Source organism: Bos javanicus, chromosome 6, assembly GCF_032452875.1.
Source record: "Bos javanicus breed banteng chromosome 6, ARS-OSU_banteng_1.0, whole genome shotgun sequence".
Lineage (NCBI taxonomy): Eukaryota > Metazoa > Chordata > Mammalia > Artiodactyla > Bovidae > Bos > Bos javanicus.
The window spans coordinates 30,573,235-30,597,434 of record NC_083873.1 but is presented as its reverse complement, the minus strand read 5'-3'; the positions used below and the strand labels follow the sequence as shown (position 1 = coordinate 30,597,434).

The window sequence follows — 24,200 nt, the reverse complement described above, 5'->3', positions numbered from 1 at the left end:
CCACTTATAATCCCACAACCCTAATTCAACCGCTAGCATCAGCCTTCAAGTGTCTTTCATATGCACTGAATAGTGCCTGAACTACAGTTCACACCGAGAATAAAAACCTTGCATGCCTCTTACTGTTCTAGGTGTTTAAGAGACTCGGTAAGCAAAACAAAGTCCCAAATAAAGCTGGCACAAATTGTGATGCCTTATTTGAAGCATATGATGAAGAATAAATAACATGCCTAGCATTTTGGGGGTTTTTCCCTTGTGCTAGTCATTGTACTAAATATCGAACATGCCCATTAGGTCTTCAGGTACTTACAACAGCTCTATGAAGTAGGTATTAACTACCATCTTGTTTTATAAATGAGGAAAAGTTATACAAAAAGCCCAGGTCACACACCTGGTAAAGGTGAGATCCAAACTGAGGTCAGTTGGAACTCTTGCTCAGCTGTTTTTAGTTCTAAGAGCCATGTTTTGAGACAGATATTAAAACTCAGAGCAACCCCAGAGGATAGTATCCAAGTTAGAAAGGGTCTGAAAATCACATTATATGAGGATTGGCTTAAGAACTTCACACTATTCACTGAAGGAGACAGAACAAACTAAATGGAACATAAAAGCCATCTCCAATATGGCACAACTGTCAAATGGAAAGAAAAATCTTACTTATTCTAACTATCTCTAAAATGCAGAACCAGAACCAAAAAAAAAATTCTTTTTCCAAAAAGAAAATTTTAAAGGGCATATTTTAACTCAAGATCAAGAATATTTTACCGTTGGAACTGTTAACAGTGGAATGTGTTTTCTTATGAGATGGTAAGCATTCAGCTACTGGAAGCCTTTGAGCCAAGCTTGGGATGATTGCCAACAGTTGGAATACAGGGCTGCATCTAACAAGAAGAAATTTAAGAAGACAAATACGAAGTCCTTTATTTGGTTCCAGAAAGAAATAATTTCAGGGTGTTGGAGTTGTAACTTAACAGGAACACCTGTCAAAAAGCTTTAAGAGATTTAGTGATGCTGAACATAAAGCCTCAGTAGCTGCCAAAATAGCTACTGTGATCTTGGTAAAATGTCTTAGAAAAATGTCTCAACTTGTGCCAGGAGTGATCGTCCCAGTCTACTGTGTGCTGTTCTCATGTCTGGAACATTGTGTTTCCCCATAGGTGCCACACGTAAAATAGCAGAGTCTAGCAGGAGCCTGTTCTACTTGGGTGGTGAGGAAACCCAAACCAGGGGAAACAAATAAATAAATCTCCTCTTCAGGAAGAGCAGACAGTTGTCCCTTGAACCTACATGTGATTGCATATCTCAGTCTATAGGAATCAGTGTCTAAATAAAGAAGGCAGGGAAGGTTGGACTTAATTTCACAATAATCAGAGAAACAATCAAGGAAGTTCCAAAAGTTGATATCTAAACAGAGATACACGTGCATGAGTTACCTGGGGACTTGGTTCTGGATTCAGCCAAAGACTGTCTTTATCTTCAGATCATTTTCATTGAACTGTCTACACAGCAATGGCTTTCTCTCTGATGTTTTAAAGATTCTAAATTTCTTCAAATAATTGGATGTGAGAGAAAAAAAATTTGTTCTCCCTTATTTAAATGGTAATTCCAAGACCAATATGTGAAAGCCATATGGAGATAATTTCAGTTTTGTATAAGGAAGTTTCTTTTAAAAGTTTTCCTCCCCTCTACTTTCTGTTCTCCCTTTCCAGAATTTCATGGAAATGTTGCACCTTTTAAACTGACTGATTCTCAATTGTCCTTATTTTTCTCTTATTTTTCATTTTTTCCCTGTTGTGTTTTCTGGAGGATTTACTTTTCATCATTTTATTTGTCTGTTTGTATAAGACATTAACTGAAGAAAATTTTGTCTCTGAACATTCCTTTTAGGTTGTATAGAATATCTTCTCTTTTCTCTGAGGATGGTATATTTTTTTAAGTTGTTTTCTTTCTACACTATCTTGACATCTTCAGAGATGAAAACAATTTCCATCTCCTACTTCAGAGATGGACTCAATAGTTCTAAGGTTCTTCCTACCCCTCTTTGCCAGTGATTGGTTCAGAAATGGGCACATGGACCAGCCTGAGCCAGTGAGACATGAGAGGTTTGCTGAGGTCTCCTGGGAAAATTTTTTTTCCTTCTGGGAACACCTAAGGGAGCAGTGTTAAGTTTTCTCCTATAACCTCTCAAGATTGCTGCTCAACACTGCCAGGCTGGAATTTCAGCAAATATATTGCTAGAGCTTCATGATTCAGCCAACACAGTGAGGGGGAAAACTGAATAAAGCCATCCTTGGACCCTGGCCTTCTGGATTTTCAGTTATGTGATATAATTTATGTCCTTGTTATTTAAGCCATTTGGTTTCCTGTTAAAGCAGCTTATCTGACCCATTGTCCAAATGCTATTGATAGCTGAGCAAGCCCAGTCAATTCCAATGGTCAAAAGTTTAACTTCTGTGTTCCTCCATTTCAGCTCTTCTGATGGAGCTTTATGTTCAGTTATTTTGATCTGCTCCCTCTGTCAAGTGTGTGTTTTCACCGCAAGTAGGAAATTTTCTGGGTCACATAGCATTTATTTAACTTGCCTGAACTGCTGTTTAAAAGTAAAGCTACATAAGATCTAAAAACCTTTATATTTTCTTTCCCCCTGAGGAGAGACAAAAGGTTCTAGAAACATTTCCTCTTCACACATTTCCATCAACAATGTTTATGCTACTTACTTGACTTGATTTCAGGCCAGTCAGCTTGTTCTATTCTGTGGTCTTCATATTTTATGTCCAAATATGCAAATATATAACGAATAATTTCTGCTCTCCCCCTCATATTAAAATAAATGAGTTTGTAGTTTGGCATGGTGTGATTCTGGAAAGAGTGAAATAGAGCAATTATTTTAACAGCTCTCTAGAGATGTTTCAACTTTTCTTGAAGGACTTTTTGAAAAATTTATGACATCGTCTGAGATAACCGGAGACATTAGAGGATATTTCAAAACCAGAATTATAAATCATTAACTTAATAATATATGGGGAAGATTTGATAGAAATAAGATCCTGACTCTCTTTAAGAACTAGCTGGAACATTTCAGTGAAATAACCAAATCCAGGTTTTATTTATAAAAAGATATCAGAGAGTACCTATACATCAAACTTTGGAGAATGGAGTCAAAAACTTTGCATTTTAGGATTTTTTTTCTTCTTCTGCCTTTAGACACTTGTAATGAATGGTGTTTGACATCTGCTTTGTTGTTTGCTTTGGTGACACAGCTGAGTTTGTGGGGACAGCTGGGTAAGGATTGCAAGGGCAGGGTACACACGAGGCATGTAAACCAGCATGTCGATTTGTCATGCTGTGATTTCCCCCACCCCGTTGCTTTTTCCTGAAGGAAGGGAAGACTAGGGGAAATAACTGCTCTCTTCTCTTACTGCATCCATACTGCTGAGTTCTATTGTGTTGCTTCCATACAAACAGACCCCATATTGGGGACCTCTGTTGGGATGGGATGATGGTGAGCTTATTTCTTTATTCCCTCTGCAGAGGAGCTAAGAAGAAAGACACAAATATTTCTTACATTTCAGGAAGTTTGCTAAAACAGGCTATATTGGTTAGATGGAGGTCGTCATAATTTTGTGAGTTTTTTGTAATTTGTACAATTTCATTTCTATTGTCTATAAACATTTTGTAATTATAAGCACTAATAGTAGAATGTATTGCAATCTTATAATGATTAGGCAACTGAAACACATTTTCATTTTTCCACTTAGTTTCTGTGTGCCTTTGGCTGAGTCAACATAGCAGTATCTCCAAATTTCACAGTCCACTTTTTATAATAGAGATACTAATATAGATTTGGAGATTTAATGAGGTAACACATGTACAGAATTTAGCACAAAGCTAGACACTGAATTTTTAGCTGTTAATAATTTTGAATTCATTCTACTCAAGAATAAACACCATGATTACAACACACAAAATTTTAATTAAATAAAAATAATAAATAGCATTTATTTATTTAAAGTGCTGAGCTTAAATAGTGTATTCTCTACTAAGGAAGTCTTTCAGAGATATGAATGGAATATTAGATAAAAAGTTGGCTGAATTTGGAATGCAAAGTTCCATCTGAAATCACTTCACATAAAAGATAAAACACAAATCAGTCTATCTGTGGGAATCCTGATGGGGAATAACTGTCTGATTGTTTATCTAGACCCCCTCCGGATCCAGGAAACAGTGATGTCAATTTCTAGCAAATCTATTTCTCTAGGCCCAGGTTTTTTCATATCTAGATGCTGTGGAGGTGGCGCTCCTTGTAAGAGACAGAGTCACCCTACAGTCCGCGTCCTGTCCACTTCCATTAGCTAGTCGAGTCCCCACCCAAGTGAAATGTGGCACATACCACACATCAGTATGTGAGGGAATGTTCGCTAAAGAATTCACTAAACTAATGAAAATTCCAAGGTTTCCAGCCCCAAATTCCTTTGGGATGAAATATGCATATAGGAAATCCACATTGGGGCACTAAATTAAGTGCCCCTCAGAACAATGAGGTTGTTTTCCAAGTTTCTTGGAAATATTGAGCTTAGAAATAGTGGGAAATATATGAGAACAAAAAAAATAGTGGATAAAAATGAAAAGTAATACATATCTTTCTGAAAAAAATTTTACATAAGCAAAATAAAGGATCCACATTTATGCAGGATACAAAATGTAATTGTTAGGATGCCTTGGTCTATTTGTTTAAAATCTGAAAAGAACAAAAATAGCTCTTAGAGTGGAAGTGTTGTTCTTAATTGGAGTTTTTATTTGAAAAGCATTTCATGTTGGGGTCCTTTAACTGGACTGGAACCTGGTGATCCAGAGTCAACGATAAGTAAGTGAAAGAAAGAAAGAGGCTAATATTCCCTGGGTTACGCAGCTAGCTTCTGCGCTCCAGGGAATCAGCCAAAAATAGAGAGAAAGAGAGAGAAGGACACAGGGACCCAAGTCTCTGGTGGAACAAGGATGCTTTATGTACTCATCTCACACGCTAGTAAAGTAATGCTCAAAATTCTCCAAGCCAGGCTTCAGCAATAGGTGAACCATGAACTTCCTGATGTTCAAGCTAGTTTTAGAAAAGGCAGAGGAACCAGAGATCAAATTGCCAACATCCGCTGGATCATAGAAAAAGAGAGTTCCAGAAAAACATCTATTTCTGCTTTATTGACTATGCCAAAGCCTTTAACTGTATGGATCACAATAAACTGTGGAAAATTCTGAAAGAGATGGGAATACCAAAACTCCTGATCTGCCTCTTGAGAAATTTGTATGCAGGTCAGGAAGCAACAGTTAGAACTGGACATGGAACAACAGACTGGTTCCAAATAGGAAAAGGAGTTCGTCAAGGCTGTATATTGTCACCCTGCTTATTTAACTTCTATGCAGAGTACATCATGAGAAACGCTGGACTGGAAGAAACACAAGCTGGAATCAAGATTGCCGGGAGAAATATCAATAACCTCAGATATGCAGATGACACCACCCTTATGGCAGAAAGTAAAGAGGAACTAAAAAGCCTCTTGATGAAAGTGAAAGAGGAGAGTGAAAAAGTTGGCTTAAAGCTCAAGATTCAGAAAACGAAGATCATGGCATCCGGTCCCATCACTTCATGGGAAATAGATGGGGAAACAGTGGAAACAGTGTCAGACTTTATTTTTCTGGGCTCCAAAATCACTACAGATGGTGACTGCAGCCATGAAATTAAAAGACGCTTACTCCTTGGAAGGAAAGTTATATCCAACCTAGATAGCACATTCAAAAGCAGAGACATTACTTTGCCAACAAAGGTCTGTCTAGTCAAGGCTATGGTTTTTCCGGTGGTCATGTATGGATATGAGAGTTGGACTGTGAAGAAGGCTGAGCGCCGAAGAATTGATGCTTTTGAACTGTGATGTTGGAGAAGACTCTTGAGAGTCCCTTGGACTGCAAGGAGATCCAACCAGTCCATTCTGAAGGAGATCAGCCCTGGGATTTCTTTGGAAGGAATGATGCTAAAGCTGAAACTCCAGTACTTTGGCCACCTCATGTGAAGAGTTGACTCATTGGAAAAGACTCTGATGCTGGAAGGGATTGGGGACAGGAGGAGAAGGGGACGACAGAGGATGAGATGGCTGGATGGCATCACTGATTCAATGGACGTGAGTTTGAGTGAACTCCGGGAGTTGGTGATGGACAGGGAGGCCTGGCATGCTGTGATTCATGGGGTCGCAGAGTCGGACTCGACTGAATGCTGATCTGATCTGATATATACTGTGCGGTAGTTTGAGCATTCTTTGACATTGCCTTTCTTTGGGATCGGAATGAAAACTGACCTTTTCCAGTCCTGTGGCCACTGCTGAGTTTTCCAAATTTGCTGGCATATTGAGTGCAGCACTTTCGCAGCATCATCTTTCAAGATTTGAAAGAGCTCAACTGGAATACCATCACCTCCACTGGCTTTGTTCGTAGTGATGCTTTCTAAGGCCCACTTGACTTCACATTCCAGGATGTCTGGCTCTAGGTCAGTGATCACACCATCGTGATTATCTGGGTCGTGAAGATCTTTCTTGTACAGTTCTTCTGTGTATTCTTGCCACCTCTTCTTGATATCTCCTGCTTCTGTTAGGTCCATACAATTTCTGTCCTTTATTGAGTCCATCTTTGCATGAAATGTTCCCTTGGTATCTCTAATTTTCTTGAAGAGGTCTCTAGTCTTTCCCATTCTGTTGTTTTCCTCTATTTCTTTGCTGCAGCCATGAAATTAAAAGACGCTTACTCCTTGGAAGGAAAGTTGTGACCAACCTAGATAGAATATTCAAAAGCAGAGACGTTACTTTGCCAACAAAGTTCCGTCTAGTCAAGGCTATGGTTTTTCCTGTGGTCATGTATGGATGTGAGAGTTGGACTGTGAAGAAGGCTGAGCACTGAAGAATTGATGCTTTTAGATTGTGATGTTGGAGAAGACTCTTGAGAGTCCCTTGGACTGCAAGGAGATCCAACCAGTCCATTCTGAAGGAGACCAGCCCTGGGATTTCTTTGGAAGGAATGATGCTAAAGCTGAAACTCCAGTACTTTGGCCACCTCATGTGAAGAGTTGACTCATTGGAAAAGACTCTGATGCTGGGAGGGATTAGGGGCAGGAGGAGAAGTGGATGACAGAGGATGAGATGGCTGGATGGCATCACTGATTCGATGGACGTGAGTTTGAGTGAACTCCGGGAGTTGATGATGGACAGGGAGGGCTGGCGTGCTGCGAATCATGCTGCGATTCATAGGGTCACAAGGAGTCAGACACGACTAAGCAACTGAACTGAACTGAACTGATATATACTGTATTACAAGGTAGCTTCTTCAGATAAAGATCAAAAGACCAGGTTTTACAAGTTACCAAGGAAACAAGGAGCAATAGAGGCCATAAGGCCAAAAGGCAATCCATATCAAAAGAGGGTCATAGATAATCCCTTTCACCATTTGGAAAGGCTAATGTAGGAAATTAGCCCCACGTCCAAGGAGCGGTGGCTGCGTGGGCGCAGGAGGGCCTAGAGGAGCTATCCCACGTTGAAGGTCAGGAAGGGCGGCAGTGAGGAGATACCCCTCGTCCAAGGTAAGGAGCAATGGCTGCACTTTTCTGGAGCAACTGTGAAGAGATACCCCATGCCCAAGGTAAGAGAAACCCAAGAAAGATGGTAGGTGTTGCAAAAGGGCATCAGAGGGCAAACACACTGAAGCCATACTCACAGAAAACTAGTCAATCTAATCACACTAGGACCACAGCCTTGTCTAACTCAATGAAACTAAGCCATGCCCGTAGGACAACCCAAGATGGGTGGGACATGGTGGAGAGATCTGACAGAATGTGGTTCACTGGAAAAGGGAATGCAAACCACTTCAATATTCTTGCCTTGAGAACCCCATGAACAGTATGAAAAGGCAAAATGATAGGATACTGAAAGAGAAACTCTCCAGGTCAGTAGGTGCCCAATATGCTACTGGAGATCAGTGGAGAAATAACTCCAGAAAGAATGAAGGAATGGAGCCAAAACAAAAAGAATACCCAGCTGTGGATGTGACTGGTGATAGAAGCAAGGTCTGATGCTGTAAAGAGCAATATTGCCTAAGAACCTGGAATGTCAGGTCCATGAATCAAGGCAAATTGGAAGTGGTCAAACAAGAGATGGCAAGAGTGAATGTCAACATTCTAGGAATCAGTGAATTGAAATGGACTACAATGGGTGAATTTAACTCAGATGACCATTATATCTACTACTGTGGGCAGGAACCCCTCAGAAGAAATGGAGTAGCCATCATGGTCAACAAAAGAGTCTGAAATGCAGTACTTGGATGCAATCTGAAAAACGACAGAATGATCTCTGTTCGTTTCCAAGGCAAACCATTCAATATCACAGTAATCCAAGTCTGTGCCCCAACCAGTATAGCTGAAAGGTTAAGTTGAATGGTTCTATGAAGACCTACAAGACCTTTTAGAACTAACACCCAAAAAAGATGTCCTTTTCATTATAGAGGACTGGAATGCAAAAGTAGGAAGTCAAGAAACACCTGGAGTAACAGGCAAATTTGGCCTTGGAATACGAAATGAAGCAGGGCAAAGACTAATAGAGTTTTGCCAAGAAAATGCACTGGTCATAACAAACACCCTCTTCCAACAACACAAGAGAAGACTATACATGGACATCACCAGATGGTCAACACCGAAACCAGATTGATTATATTCTTTGCAGCCAAAGATGGAGAAGCTCTATACAGTCAGCAAAAACAAGACCAGGAGCTGACTGTGGCTCAGACCATGAACTCCTTATTACCAAATTCAGACTTAAGTTGAAGAAAGTAGGGAAAACCACTAGACCATTCAGGTATGACCTAAATCAAATCCCTTATGACTATACAGTGGAAGTGAGAAATCGATTTAAGGGCCTAGATCTGATAGACAGAGTGCCTGATGAACTATGGAATGAGGTTCGTGACATTGTACAGGAGACAGGGATCAAGACCATCCCCAAAGAAATGCAAAAAAGCAAAATGGCTGTCTGGGGAGGCCTTACAAATAGCTGTGAAAAGAAGAGAAGCAAAAAGCAAAAGAGAAAAGGAAAGATATAAGCATCTAAATGCAGAGTTCCAAAGAATAGCAAGAACAGATAAGAAAGCCTTCTTCAGCGATCAATGCAAAGAAATAGAGGAAAACAACAGAATGGGAAAGACTAGAGATCTCGTCAAGAAAATCAGAGATACCAAAGGAGCATTTCATGCAAAGATGGGCTCGATAAAGGACAGAAATGGTATGGACCTAACAGAAGCAGAAGATATTAAGAAGAGATGTCAAGAATACACAGAAGAACTGTACAAAAAAGATCTTCATGACCCAGATGATCACGATGGTATGATCATGACCTAGAGCCAGACATCCTGGAATGTGAAGTCAAGAGGGCCTTAGAAAGCATCACTACGAACAAAGCTAGTGGAGGTGATGGAATTCCAGTTGAGCTATTCCAAATCCTGAAAGATGATGCTGTGAAAGTGCTGCACTCAATATGCCAGCCAATTTGGAAAACTCAGCAGTGGCCACAGGACTGGAAAAGGTCCGTTTTCGTTCTGATCCCAAAGAAAGGCAATGCCAAAGAATGCTCAAACTACCACACAATTGCACTCATCTCACACGCTAGTAAAGTAATGCTCAGAATTCTCCAAGGCAGGCTTCAGCAATAGGTGAACCATGAACTTCCAGATGTTCAAGCTGGTTTTAGAAAAGGCAGAGGAACCATAGATCAAATTGCCAACATCCGCTGGATCATGGAAAAAGCAAGAGAGTTCCAGAAAAACATCCATTTCTGCTTTATTGACTATGCCAAAGCCTTTGACTGTGTGGATCACAATAAACTGTGGAAAATTCTGAAAGAGATGGGAATACCAAAACACCTGATCTGCCTCTTGAGAAATTTGTATGCAGGTCAGGAAGCAACAGTTAGAAGTGGACATGGAACAACAGACTGGTTCCAAATAGGAAAAGCAGTACGTCAAGGCTGTATATTGTCACCCTGTTTTTTTAACTTCTATGGAGAGTACATCATGAGAAATGCTGGACTGGAAGAAACACAAGCCTGAATCAAGGTTGCCAGGAGAGATATCAATAACCTCAGATATGCAGATGACACCACCCTTATGGCAGAAAGTGAAGAGGAACTCAAAAGCCTCATGATGAAAGTGAAAGTGGAGAGTGAAAAAGTTGGCTTAAAGCTCAATATTCAGAAAACAAAGATCATGGCATCTGGTCCCATCACTTCATGGGAAATAGATGGGGAAACAGTGGAAACAGTGTCAGACTTTATTTTTCTGGGCTCCAAAATCACTGCAGATGGTGACTGCAGCCATGAAATTAAAAGACGCTTACTCCTTGGAAGGAAAGTTATGTCCAATCTAGATAGCACATTCAAAAGCAGAGACATTACTTTGCCAACAAAGGTTCTTCTAGTCTAGGCTATGGTTTTTCCAGTGGTCATGTATGGATGTGAGAGTTGGACTGTGAAGAAGGCTGAGTGCCAAAGAATTCATGCTATTCAACTGTGGTGTTGGAGAAGACTCTTGAGAGTCCCTTGGACTGCAAGGAGATCCAACCAGTCCATTCTGAAGGAGATCAGCCCTGGGATTTCTTTGGAAGGAATGATGCTAAAGCTGAAACTCCAGTACTTTGGGCACCCCATGTGAAGAGTTGACTCACTGGAAAAGACTCTGATGCTGGGAGGAATTGGGGGCAAGAGAAGGGGACGACAGAGGATGAGATGGCCGGATGGCATCACTGACTCAATGGATGTGAGTTTGAGTGAACTCCGGGAGTTGGTGATGGACAGGGAGGCCTGGCGTGCTGCGATTCATGGGGTCGCAAAGAGTCGGACACGACTGAGCGACTGATTTGATCTGATCTGATCTGAATGTAGGAAATCCTATGCAAGCATCCAATTTCTATTATCTTAGTCATGGGAGTGGCTTGCCACTCCTCTCGCTCCTGACAGGTACTGATAAGGAACAGAGGGGTCAAGAGATATAGGAAACAGCACACAGGAATCCTACAGTTAAACATTCCCGGACAATTTCATGGTATTTGAATTGATTTTTATGCTATTAGTCAATGCTCCTGAGGACATTATGAATTTCTTATGAACATTATATGTATATATAGATTCATATTTGTCCATAGGATCAACATTTTAAATTAAATATAATCTTTTCTCATTTGGTCAAATATCACATAATTCTACATGAAAATGAGAGGGTTGTTGTTAATTCTGCAAAATCAAACTTTTACATTGTATTTAATTCAAGTAAAGAAGACATTTAAAAATTCCTAGCATGAATTGGTAGCTGTCTATATTTCTCTGCAAATATATCTTTACATCTAAAACTTGGCAAGGCCCATGGACATCTGACAAATGCTTATCTTGCTTTCAAGAACATGCTTTCAACAGTCATAACTCATCAGTGAAGCTGTACTTTAACATCACATTTCTATAGTCACTTGCATAGTTATATTTTCTACCAAGCAAAAGTCTGGTTTCTTAATTTTTTCTTGTTATAAAACTCCAAACTTGAAGACTTTTATTTTTTAAGATATATGTGCACATTTTATAACACAAAACCAGTAAGTACTAAAGATAAAAACTGTTGGAAGCATATACTGACTCTAAAAATCCTTTCTATATGTTATAAGCTTTTGCAGAAAGACTAACAAGAGGAATTCCAAGTAAATGTTTTCATGGCCAATGAAACATAAGGAAACTTACAATAAAATCTAAAGTAGAAGAACATATTTTTTCCCTGATAGCATTTATCAGTATATCTGTAACAATATACTGCTGATATGAGAGAGGAGCTACCCCGCATCCGAGGCCAGGGGCGGTGGCTGGGAGGAGCTACCCCACACCCGAGGCCAGGGGTGGCGGCTGGGAGGAGCTACCCCACGCCCGAGGTTAGGGGAAGCGGCCGAGAGGAGCAACCCCACATCCAAAGAGTGGTGGGTGCGCAGGTGCAGAAGGGCCTAGAGGAGCTACTCCATGTTCAAGGTCAAGGGGAGGGGCAGTGAGGAGATACCCCTCATCCAAGGTAAGGAGCAGCAGCTACGATTTGCTGGAGCAGCTGTGAAGAGATACCCCATGTCCAAGGTAAGAGAAACCCAAGTAAGACGGTAGGTGTTGCAAGAGGGCATCAGAGGGCAAACACACTGAAGCCATACTCACAGAAAACTAGTCAATCTAATCACACTAGGACCACAGCCTTGTCTAACTCAATGAAACTAAGCCATGCCCGTAGCACAACCCAAGACGGGCGGGTCATGGTGAAGACGTCTGACAGAATGTGGTCCACTGGAAAAGGGAATGGCAAACCACTTCAGTATTCTTGCCTTGAGAACCCCATGAACAGTATGAAAAGCCAAAATGATAGGATACTGAAAGAGGAACTTCCCAGGTCAGTAGGGGCCCAATATGCTACTGGAGGTCAGTGGAGAAATAACTCCAGAAAGAAGGAAGGGATGAAGCCAAAGCAAAAAGAATACCCAGCTGTGGATGTGACTGGTGATAGAAGCAAGGTCCAATGTTGTAAAGAGCAATATTGCCTAGGAACCTGGAATGTCAAGTCCATGAATCAAGGCAAATTGGAAGTGGTCAAACAGGAGATGGCAAGAGTGAACATCGACATTTTAGGAATCAGCAAACTAAAATGGACTGGAATGGGTGAATTTAACTCAGATGACCATTATATCTACTACTGTGGGCAGGAATCCCTTGGAAGAAATGGAGTAGCCATCATGGTCAACAAAAGAGTCCAAAATGCAGTACTTGGATGCAATCTCAAAAATGACAGAATGATCTCTGTTTGTTTCCAAGGCAACCATTCAATATCACAGTAATCCAAGTCTATGCCCCAACCAGTAAAGCTGAAGAAGATGAAGTTGAACAGTTCTATGAAGACCTACAAGACCTTTTAGAACTAACACCCAAAAAAGATGTCCTTTTCATTATAGAGGACTGGAATGCAAAAGTAGGAAGTCAAGAAACACCTGGAGTAACAGGCAAATTTGGCCTTGGAATACGAAATGAAGCAGGGCAAAGACTAATAGAGTTTTGCCAAGAAAATGCACTGGTCATAACAAACACCCTCTTCCAACAACACAAGAGAAGACTATACATGGACATCACCAGATGGTCAACACCGAAACCAGATTGATTATATTCTTTGCAGCCAAAGATGGAGAAGCTCTATACAGTCAGCAAAAACAAGACCAGGAGCTGACTGTGGCTCAGACCATGAACTCCTTATTACCAAATTCAGACTTAAGTTGAAGAAAGTAGGGAAAACCACTAGACCATTCAGGTATGACCTAAATCAAATCCCTTATGACTATACAGTGGAAGTGAGAAATCGATTTAAGGGCCTAGATCTGATAGACAGAGTGCCTGATGAACTATGGAATGAGGTTCGTGACATTGTACAGGAGACAGGGATCAAGACCATCCCCAAAGAAATGCAAAAAAGCAAAATGGCTGTCTGGGGAGGCCTTACAAATAGCTGTGAAAAGAAGAGAAGCAAAAAGCAAAGGAGAAAAGGACAGATATAAGCATCTAAATGCAGAGTTCCAAAGAATAGCAAGAACAGATAAGAAAGCCTTCCTCAGTGATCAATGCAAAGAAATAGAGGAAAACAACAGAATGGGAAAGACTAGAGATCTCGTCAAGAAAATTAGAGATACCAAGCGAACATTTCATGCAAAGATGGGCTCGATAAAGGACAGAAATGGTATGGACCTAACAGAAGCAGAAAATATTAAGAAGAGATGTCAAGAATACACAGAAGAACTGTACAAAAAAGATCTTCACGACCAATATAATCACAATGGTGTGATTACTCACCTAGAGCCAGACATCCTGGAATGTGAAGTCAAGTGGGCCTTAAAGCATCACTGCGAACAAAGCTAGTGGAGGTGATAGAATTCCAGTTGAGCTATTCCAAATCCTGAAAGATGATGCTGTGAAAGTGCTGCACTCAATATGCCAGCCAATTTGGAAAACTCAGCAGTGGCCACAGGACTGGAAAAGGTCCGTTTTCATTCCGATCCCAAAGAAAGGCAATGCCAAAGAATGCTCAAACTACCACACAATTGCACTCATCTCACACGCTAGTAAAGTAATGCTCAGAATTCTCAAGCCAGGCTTTAGCAATATGTGAACCGTGAACTTCCAGATGTTCAAGCTGGTTTTAGAAAAGGCAGAGGAACCAGAGATCAAATTGCCAACATCTGCTGGATCATGGAAAAAGCAAGAGAGTTCCAGAAAAACATCTATTTCTGCTTTATTAACTATGCCAAAGCCTTTGACTGTGTGGATCACAATAAACTGTGGAAAATTCTGAAAGAGATGGGAATACCAGACCACCTGACCTGTCTCTTGAGAATCCTATATGCAGGTCAGGAAGCAAGAGTTAGAAGTGGACATGGAACAACAGACTGGTCCAAATAGGAAAAGCAGTATGTCAAGGCTGTATATTGTTACTCTGCTTATTAACTTATATGCAGAGTACATAATGAGAAATGCTGGGCTGGAAGAAGCACAAGCTGGAATCAAGATTGCCGGGAGAAATATCAATAACCTCAGATATGCAGATGACACCACCCTTATGGCAGAAAGTGAAGAGGAACTCAAAAGCCTCCTGATGAAAGTGAAAGAGGAGAGTGAAAAAGTTGGCTTAAAGCTCAATATACAGAAAACAAAGATTATGGCATCTGGTCCCATCAGTTCATGGCAAATAGATTGGGAAACAGTGGAAACATTGTCAGAATTTATTTTTTAGGGCTCCTAAATCACTGCAGATGGTGACTGCAGCCATGAAATTAAAAGACGCTTACTCCTTGGAAGGAAAGTTATGACCAACCTAGACAGCATGTTGAAAAGCAGAGATATTACTTTGCCAACAAAGGTTCGTCTAGTCAAGGCTATGGTATTTCCAGTGGTCATGTATGGATGTGAGAGTTGGACTGTGAAGAAAGCTGAGCACCAAAGAATTGATGCTATTGAACTGTGGTGTTGGAGAAGACTTTTGAGAGTCCCTTGGACTGCAAGAAGATCCAACCAGTCCATTCTAAAGGAGATCAGTCCTAGGTGTTCTTTGGAAGGAATGATGCTAAAGCTGAAACTCCAGTACTTTGGGTACCTCATGTGAGGAGTTGACTCATTGGAAAAGACTCTGATGCTGGGAGGGATTGGGGGCAGGAAGAAAAGCGGATGACAGAGGATGATATGGCTGGATGGCATCACCAACTCAATGGACGTGAGTTTGAGTGAACTCTGGGAGATGGTGATGGACAGGAAGGCCTGGCGTGCTGTGATTCATGGGGTTGCAAAGAGTCGGACACGACTGAGTGACTGAACTCAACTGTAACAATTATCTCACTTTGCTAAAGCCTTTATTTCATAAGGATAATGAAGTAAAAGGTTGAACTTAAAACACATCCCCCCCGCCCCCACCAAGGGATGCAGTGAGGATCAAGTTCAGGGTAGAGAAGGTAATGGAAGAGAGTGAGTAGTTCTGGAGTGAGCCAACCACTTACTATCTGAATGGCCTTGGGCAAGTCAGTGTTCCTCACTTTACTTTCCTTACCTGTAAGATGGCAATGAAAATACTGTGTGTAAAGTACCAAGGAGATCAAACCAGTTAATCTTAAATCACCCCTGAATACCCATTGGAATTAGTGATGCTGAAGCTGAACTCCAATACTTTGGCCACCTGATGTGAACAGCTGACTTATTGGGAAAGACCCTGATGCTGGGAAAGGTTGAGGGCAGGAGAAGAAGACGTGAAAGTGAAGTCGCTCAGTTGTGTCCAACTCTAGGGACTCCATGGACTGCAGCCTACCAGGCTTCTCCATCCATGGGATCTTCCAGGCAAAAGTACTGGAGTGGGGTGCCATTGCTTTCTCCAATTGGGCAGCCTAGACCTTAGCTTTTTTCAGAAAGAAAAAGTGAATGATTACTCACTCAGTCGTGTCTGACTCTTTGTGACCCCATGGACTGTAGCCAGCCAGACTCCTCTGTCCATGGAATTCTCCAGGCAAGAATACTGGAGTGAGTTGCCATGCCCTCCAGGGGATCTTCCCCACAAGGGATTGAACCCAGGTCTCCTGCATTGCAGGCAGATTCTTTACCATTTGAGCCACTGGGAAAGCCCCCAGGATATTTTTCAGAATAAAAGGGAATAAAATCCTCTACACAGGATGGGAGGTTGGAGGAACCTGCTTGAAACATACGTAAGGAGTAGAAAGGAAGAGACAAAATTGTCCTTCTTTACAATCAAATGCTTGCCCATATTCAAAATCCAAGAGACTCTAGAGGTAAACCTGATCCTAAACTTCAAATGGAAATGCAAAGGACTAAAATAGTCCCCTAAAATTTAAGAGAATAGAGGCGAGAACTTGACCTACCAGATAGCAAGACATATAAAAAGCCATGTAATTATGGTAATGTGATGTTTGTTCAGGCCTAGATAAAGGGAGATGCACAGAGTCTGGAGACAGAACCTCAGATATATGAGAGACAAGATATTACAGTGGGCTTCATAACAGGAGTAGGCTAAAATGTTTGGGAGACAAAAGAGGAAAGATAACACATAATTAGACCCTGACTTCACATGATACATGGAAATAACACCCAGGTGTATTGTAGACTTGAATATGATTTAATGGGCCTATGCAAATTCCAGTGTCATGCTGGTCACTTATTTCCTGTTAGCTTCATCTCTGAGCCCTGTCATAGTCATTCTGTGTTAGGGGAAGCTGCATTTATTTCCTGAAATGATTTAGAAACAAGAAGGAAAACGTTTGATCATCCTTAAGCTTCTCCTGTACACCTAGAAACTAACTGCTGCTTTTCTCCCACTCCACACCAAGTCATGAGAAGTTCCTGATTCGGCAGATAAACAAAAAGCTTACTTCAGCTTCTTTTTAAAAAATAAGATATAAAGATTCTTAAAGAACATAGGGGTGGATGACTAACTAATACCCTGGATGGGTATTAGTTACCCACATAAACACTCATATGAATGTAGCCATTAAGTGCAAAAGAAAATACAGCTTTTGATATTTGCTAAACTTGTTTAGAAATTAAATACATAGAAAATAGTAGTGCTTTTGAAAAATTCTACACTGGTATTTCCTTTCTTTCTCCTAGGTTTGTAGCTCTTTTTTACTTTATGTAATACTGATACATTTTAGCCGATTAACAACAAAATACAGAAATATTTAATCCCAGAAGCAATTTTCATGCAGTCATTGAAAATACAAACTATCTTTATAAATCCATTTAATTTTAACTAAGTCTTTATTCTAATATGTATATTGCTGTAAGAGTACAGTAAAACAGAGTCTCAAAAATTCTAATGTCTCTGCTAGAAAAATAACAACATCCAAATTCAGCTCTCTGGCAAAGGAGGCTAAGATTCAAATACTTGGTTAAGCACTTTAAAGATTTAAACAGATTATTTGAAAATGGGATAGAATTTGGAGAGTAATTTTGATGGATAGATGCTTACAAATAAAGAATTAACAATTTTACAGTTCAATCTAAAAACAGGGCATAAGACAGACACATACAGAATATGACAGTAATAAAAATAAACCTAAAATGAAGAGAGAAGATTATATCATTTCTAATCTCTGTACAGTTCAGTCATATCACTTACTTGGGCTGTGTCTCTGTGGAGTTTCTAGTATCGTCTATGCTCTTATGTATGACTGCATTTGGGTTTATATGAAGAGTAAGATCAAGCCACAGTGATCAAGATCATTGGTCACAAGCCAGTGAGAGAAGTGACTTACTTCCATCTAAGTCTCTTCCTTCATTTCTTAGATGAAATGTGCCCGCCTAAAAGTATAAAGACTTCCAGTTATTCTTGGCATTTTATAGGATCTCTTATATAAATAACTTGAGTTATTTGCATACAGTTAGTAAAGTCAAAGTTACAGCTGTCTATTGCTACATGTTCGTTTATTTTTAAAGTCTTTTTTTTTTTTAAAGAAAAAGAACCATAGGTCCCAAGAGAAAAAGAAAATTTGAGAGTGAGTAAACCCTCTTTACAGATGTATACACAGCTTGCTCCTCACCTCACTAGCTCTCCTTGGTGAGTCCTCCGCTAGTCCTTGGCTGACCACCTCCTCCCCAGAACCCTCCTCAAACAACCTCTTCCTTTACCTGCTCTGTGTTTATTCATCACAGTGTCTGGCAACACAACGTATTTAATCTGTTTGTGTTCATCCTCCCCCAGTGCTACGTAAGCTCCATGAACAGCATGTCATTGGATGAATGTCCCAGTGTATATTTCCCCACAAGTCATTTTTTAATTTTTTTTTCAAGTCATATTTTAAAAGAGGCTCTCTAAATTCTCATTGCAGGTAGTATATTTCACTTGCACTGTTATAAGGGCTGAAACTAAATCCCCCTAACCAAGGTCCTTGACTGAGTTTGTAGTTAATCTCTTGGTTTAAAACTGTATTCCCCTTCTTGTCCCCTCTGACCTCAATATTGTCCTAACAGAATACTCACCAACCAGAGTCAGATGACTAAGATCGCTGTTGTTGATAATATTTTTAGTATACCAAGATGGCTATTATCACGATCATAGTTCAGTTCAGCTCAGTTGCGTCTGACTTTTTGCATCCCCATGGACTGCAGCATGCCAGGCCTCCCTGTCCATCACCAACTCCCAGAGCTTATTCAAACTCATGTCCATTGATTCGGTGATGCCATCCAGCCATCTCATCCTCTGTCGTCCTCTTCTCCCACCTTCAATCTTTCCTAGCATCAGGGTGTTTTCAAATGAGTCAGTTCTTTGCATCAGGTGGCCAAAGTATTGGAGTTTCAACTTCAGCATCAGTCCTTCCAATGAATATCCAGGACTGATTTCCTGAATATTAGGATGGACTGACTGGTTCTCCTTGCTGTTCAAGGGACTCTCAAGAGTCTTCTCCACACCACAGTTCAAAAGCATCAATTCTTCGGTGCTCAACTTTCTTTACAGTCCAACTCTCACATCCATACATGACTACTGGAAAACCATAGCTTTGACTAGACAAAACTTTGTTGGCAAAGTAATGTCTCAGCTTTTTAATATGCTGTCTAGGTTGGTCATAACTTCTTCCAAGGAGCAAACATCTTTTAATCTCATGGCTGCAGTCACCATCTGCAGCAATTTTGGAGCCCCCAAAAGTAAAGTCTGTCACTGTTTCCACTGTTTCCCCATCTATTTGCCATGAAGTGATGAGACTGGATGCCATGATTTTGGTTTTCTGAATGTTGAGTTTTAAGCCAACTTTTTCACTCTCCTCTTTCACTTTCATCAAGAGACTCTTTAGTTCTTCTTCACGTTCTGCCGTAAGGGTGGTGTCATCTGCATATCTGAGGTTATTGATATTTCTCCCAGCAATCTTGATTCCAGCTTGTGCTTCATCCAGTCCAGCATTTCTCATGATGTACTCTGAATATAAGTTAAATAAGCTATCATAATTAATCCACAAACCCAGGTTGTTTCTCAAGGGCAAGGTGAGCTAACAGACCCCAAAGCATGGACCACCTGGCCAGAGACATCCTGTGACTCCCAAAACTTCAATTAAGAAATGTCACAGAAGTGTCACAAAGCAATAATTAATCCCAGCCTTTTGGTTCTTTCCCTTAAAAAATAAAAGCCTAACGAAAGACCAAGCTGGAGTAGATCTGAGGCCTGCCTCCCACTCCCTTGCTTGATGTCCTGCAATAAAGCCTTCCTTTCCTGCAAACTCCCACTGTCAGTTTGGCTTTCCGTGCTGTGTGTACATGAGCCCTTAGCTTGGTTTCAGGGTCACTTTGTTTAAAGTAAAACTGGAGGGAAAGATTTCCCTATGGCGACTACAAATTGGCAATTGCCATCTACAGCTATAGGGATTAAGTCATGTGCTGCTGCTGCAGGTGACTTTCAACCCTCCCCTGAAAGGAACTCAAGCTGGAGAGCAGAAATGAGGCACTTTCTTCTCTGGGAATACTGGCAGAACAGGTCTTCAGATAGATTCTTTTTATTTCCTCATATCCGGAAAAGCACTAACATCCTTCTTGGTGGTGACTACTCCTTGTGAATAGCAGTAACCTTCACAAGACTAGCAGAAAGTTTCTGCAAAAAATATGTGCTTGATTACATGTACTCTCCCTTCATCAAAATCACATATATGCTGACCTTCCCCCTCTACCTCTTTGGAGTAATTTCCTAGAGCTATCTGTGTCTCCCAGGTTATAGTCCTCATTTTGCCCCAAATAAACTTCACTCACAACTCCCACATATACATTTTTTTTAAATCTCCACCTATGTCTTGTTGATGAATCTTAAACAGATTAGTAACAAATGCCTAAATGTTTTAGAAATTTATTTTTTCAGTCTTTAGTGCATAAATTAATTCCAGCTTCAATATTAGAACAGCTCAGTGAAAAGGTACAGCGAAATAAATACCTGTCAGGATATTACTGAACCTGCAGATTATCCATGAAACATTTTAATGACAGTCTAGTTTTTAACTTCCAGAAGGCAGCAATAGCAACCTATCAATTATTTAATATTTCCTATTTCTAACTGCTTTAAAGTTTGAAAAGTATTTGCATATCCATTTATTATAAACATAGAAATGAAAATAAATATATATATATGTGTGTGTGTGTGTGTGTGCGTGCATGCTCAGTCATGTCCAACTGTTTGTGAACTCATGAATTGTGACCTGCCAATATATATTAACCTATAAAAATTCTAATTAAGAAGATACAAGTACAGGACTTCTCTGGTGGTCCAGTGGTTAAGAATCCTCCTTCTAATGCAAAAGTTGCCAGTTTGATCCCTCGTTGGGTAACTAAGATCTTACATGCCTCAAGGCAGCTAAGCCTGTGCACCATACCTAGAGAAGAAGCCTACGTGCCACAAATGAAGAGCCTGTGCATAGCAGCCCCCCACCAAAAAAAAACAACACACACACACAAGTATAGCCCGTTACTGCCAAAATGATATATGTCACTCAAAATCAAGTGCAAATGGAATGGAAGCAGTCCAAAATTAACACATTGCATTAATTATCTTTCACTGAGTTTTAGCTTACATTTTTAAAAAATCTTTTTGTCCTCACCTTGGTTATTTTTAATCCCCATTTCAGAGATGAAGAAACAGAGATGCAGGTAGATTAGATAAATTGGCCAGGAATTTGGAATGGGACAAGCTAGAATGAAAGCCTAGGCCTTCTGATGATACATTTAATATTCTTTCCCTACATAATGCTTCAGTAGAAAAAAAAATTAAATATGAAAAAATAATAGCACTTTGCTCATTTTCTGGAACAATTTTTTGCTTTACAACCCATTCTGCTTGGCTGGCTTAGCTGGCAGAGAACAAATCATCAGTCAGGGGAGGGGTAGCCATTTGCTCCTTGGTCACTGATCAGCACAGGCTGTCCTAGAGGCTGCCCGCTGCCTTTGTGTGTGTAGTGTTCACACTAGTGGTTCCCTGCTGCTTCTCTGCCTCCTTATCCTCGTTCTGCCCAAATGTGGCAGTTTAGTCACTCACAATGCCCCCTGAGGTTCCAGCTGCCCACCGACCAACACAACTATCCCTTCAATGTGGTCTTGCCGCCTCCTGGGCAGCACAGCAGCAGCCTAGTGTCCTTCTGCTCAGGAACCACAGATTTCCCCCCTCTCTTCTCCTGTCCCCAACCCAAGTGGGAATACTGCAAAATCCTCTACTACCAACTGTAGGACTTGGGCAAGTTATTAACCTGTCCGTGCCTTAACCCCTTCATCTTTAGATGGAAATTTACTCCAACAAATATTTATTGAGTACTTAATCTCTGCCAGGTGCTCTTCTGGGTAATAAGAGGTAAAGAGGTAAACAAAAGAAGACAAAAATCATCACCCTTGCAGAGCATTCTTATGATAGTAGTAACTCCCTCATAGGGTTTTGAAAGCATTTAATGAGTACATAGTGCTTCCAAAAGTGCCTGATGTATAGTTAGAGATCTGTGAGTATTAGCAGTTGTTAATATCATTAGCAAGTGTATGAAGAGGGGATCAGTTTCCTTCAAGAGTCTACGCTGATGAATTCTTGCATTCTCTGTAGTTAGGTTTTGGAACTAAGAGCCGGGAAGAAAAGCACTTACAGGGCAACTTTTATTTTTCTTGTTGCTTCATCCTCTCCTGAGGAGAATGAACACAAAGTCAACTCTTTGTCTGAATAGAGGGAAGGGAAATGTGAGAAACGCAAGATGAAACCCCTTGTGGATCACTATTTCACAGCTCCCTGCCCCCAGTGGGGTAATTATTTCTTCATGCCAGGTGCCCTTTATGGATACCCTGTGCATCTAGATTGGACTGCATGAGACGTAACTGTGAATAAATGTGGCAATTTGTTACACTTTGTCCACACAATCATTAGAAGGACTATTTTAATTTGACTGTATCTTCCTTTCCGCCATTACTCCCAAGCTGGAAGCCAACTGATAAAATTATCAAGTTGGTAATTGCTGTTTAAAACCCAGTATTAACTCAGAGTCCAGTTTTTTCTTGTTTTCCTTATCCTCCAACCTGCACAGTAGTGTGGTCTCTCAAGGTACTGATGAGACTTCTGGTCTGGAGTACTGCCGGCTGGAGCCCCGGTATTGGAATTCCAGCTCTGCTGCTTTCCAGCTCTGGAATCTTAGGCAGTTCCTCACCCTCTCTCAGCATGTTTCCTCTTCTATAAAACAAATGGTGATGATAAAAAATCATTCTTATCAGAGTAGAAAGGATTAAACAGGTTAATATATTCAAGTAACTCTGCATTGCTTGGCAAGTGGTTACTGCTTGTTAAGTTTGAGTGATTATTACACATTTCTTCAATAATGGAAATATAATATTATAAAAATAGCTCACATGTTAGTTCCTTATTTTTTTTTTTTTATTTTGGTAAAGGGGAAGTGGTCAATCAAACCCATTTCTACTTTTCTAACTGCACTGTTGATGGAAAAAGAAGGAAGTCTCCAGGAGAACCCCACAGAGCTTCCTTCTCAACTTCTAAAGTTTTCTGGTATATTTTACTTAATCAAACAATTTCCTTTTCATAGTCAGTTATTTGAGAATCTGAAAACATCTAAAACTGAAGTATTTAAACCTGGGATTAATAAAGCAGGAAATGAGAATATGTTTCTTTTTCTGCTCCTAGCCTATTTGGGTAATTGAAATGTACTTGCAAACTTTTAGTATCTGTTTTCCCAGATTTCAACAGGGACAGCACAATTTTTCTTACCTGATGCTTCAGGTACTGTGAAGAATAATACAATAATTAACACCAAGAATGGGAATAAATGTTTTTCTGCCTAGACTTTTGGCTGAAAAAGGATTCCCAGATATAAGAAAATAATATAAATAGATAATATTTGTTGATTGCTTCCTGTGGGCCAGGCATTGAACAGAGGGCTTCCCATGTATTGTCTCATTTAATGCCCACAAAGTGATATCATAAATAGTTACATAACTTGAGTGTGGTTACATTACTGACAAAGGCTTGTCATGAAAGCATTTCTAGATGTAAAATTCCTTAAATATTTGAATCTTATTCATGAGGTTGCATGTTTACTCTTCTATCACGAATGAGGAAAATAGGCATCAAAATAGAGTAAGTTAACTTGTTTTTCAAGAATTTTCCAGATTCAATTACTGTCCCCTCTGTATCATCACTACACATACTATAGGAGGAAGGACCATGATTAAACCCCACCTCTGCCTTCACCCTGTCCTGTTACCCCAAAGTGGCTCATCTCCTCTAAGAATGTCAGTCCTAGGAAAAGAAGAGTTAGCCATGTGACCTCCAAATTCACTTTCTGCTCTATTATTCAATGACATAATTTTCCCTGAAGACATTTCCCCTGTCTTACATAAACAGCAAGTCCAAAGGGACACAAAGTTCATGGACTGTAGATTACAAGGGCATAAGCTATTTTGTCCTCAAATTTAGCAACACAGACAAGATACTCAGATCAAAGGAAGGTCACCCTCTCTAATAATCCCAGGTCACAGGATGGGAAGGATTGCCTCTTTAGAGGCACTGAAGTAATACACACAGGAGTGTAATTTAGAAAGAATGTTTTGGTGAGAGTAAACCCTTTT

General features: G+C 40.3%; 1 protein-coding gene across 1 annotated transcript in view; it reads right to left on the bottom strand.

The window, feature by feature from the left end:
* Nucleotides 1-19,835, bottom strand: part of HPGDS (hematopoietic prostaglandin D synthase) — a 37,937-nt gene extending 18,102 nt beyond the window's left edge. Inside the window, exons 1-3 of the mRNA XM_061419652.1 lie at nt 18,603-19,835; nt 17,743-17,924; nt 2,718-2,859 (exon numbers count right to left, since the gene is read on the bottom strand). Coding sequence (XP_061275636.1) covers nt 2,718-2,850 — 133 coding nt within the window. The 5' untranslated portion in view covers nt 2,851-2,859; nt 17,743-17,924; nt 18,603-19,835. The remainder of the gene's footprint in view (nt 1-2,717; nt 2,860-17,742; nt 17,925-18,602) is intronic.
* Between the last annotated feature and the right edge of the window lie 4,365 nt (nt 19,836-24,200).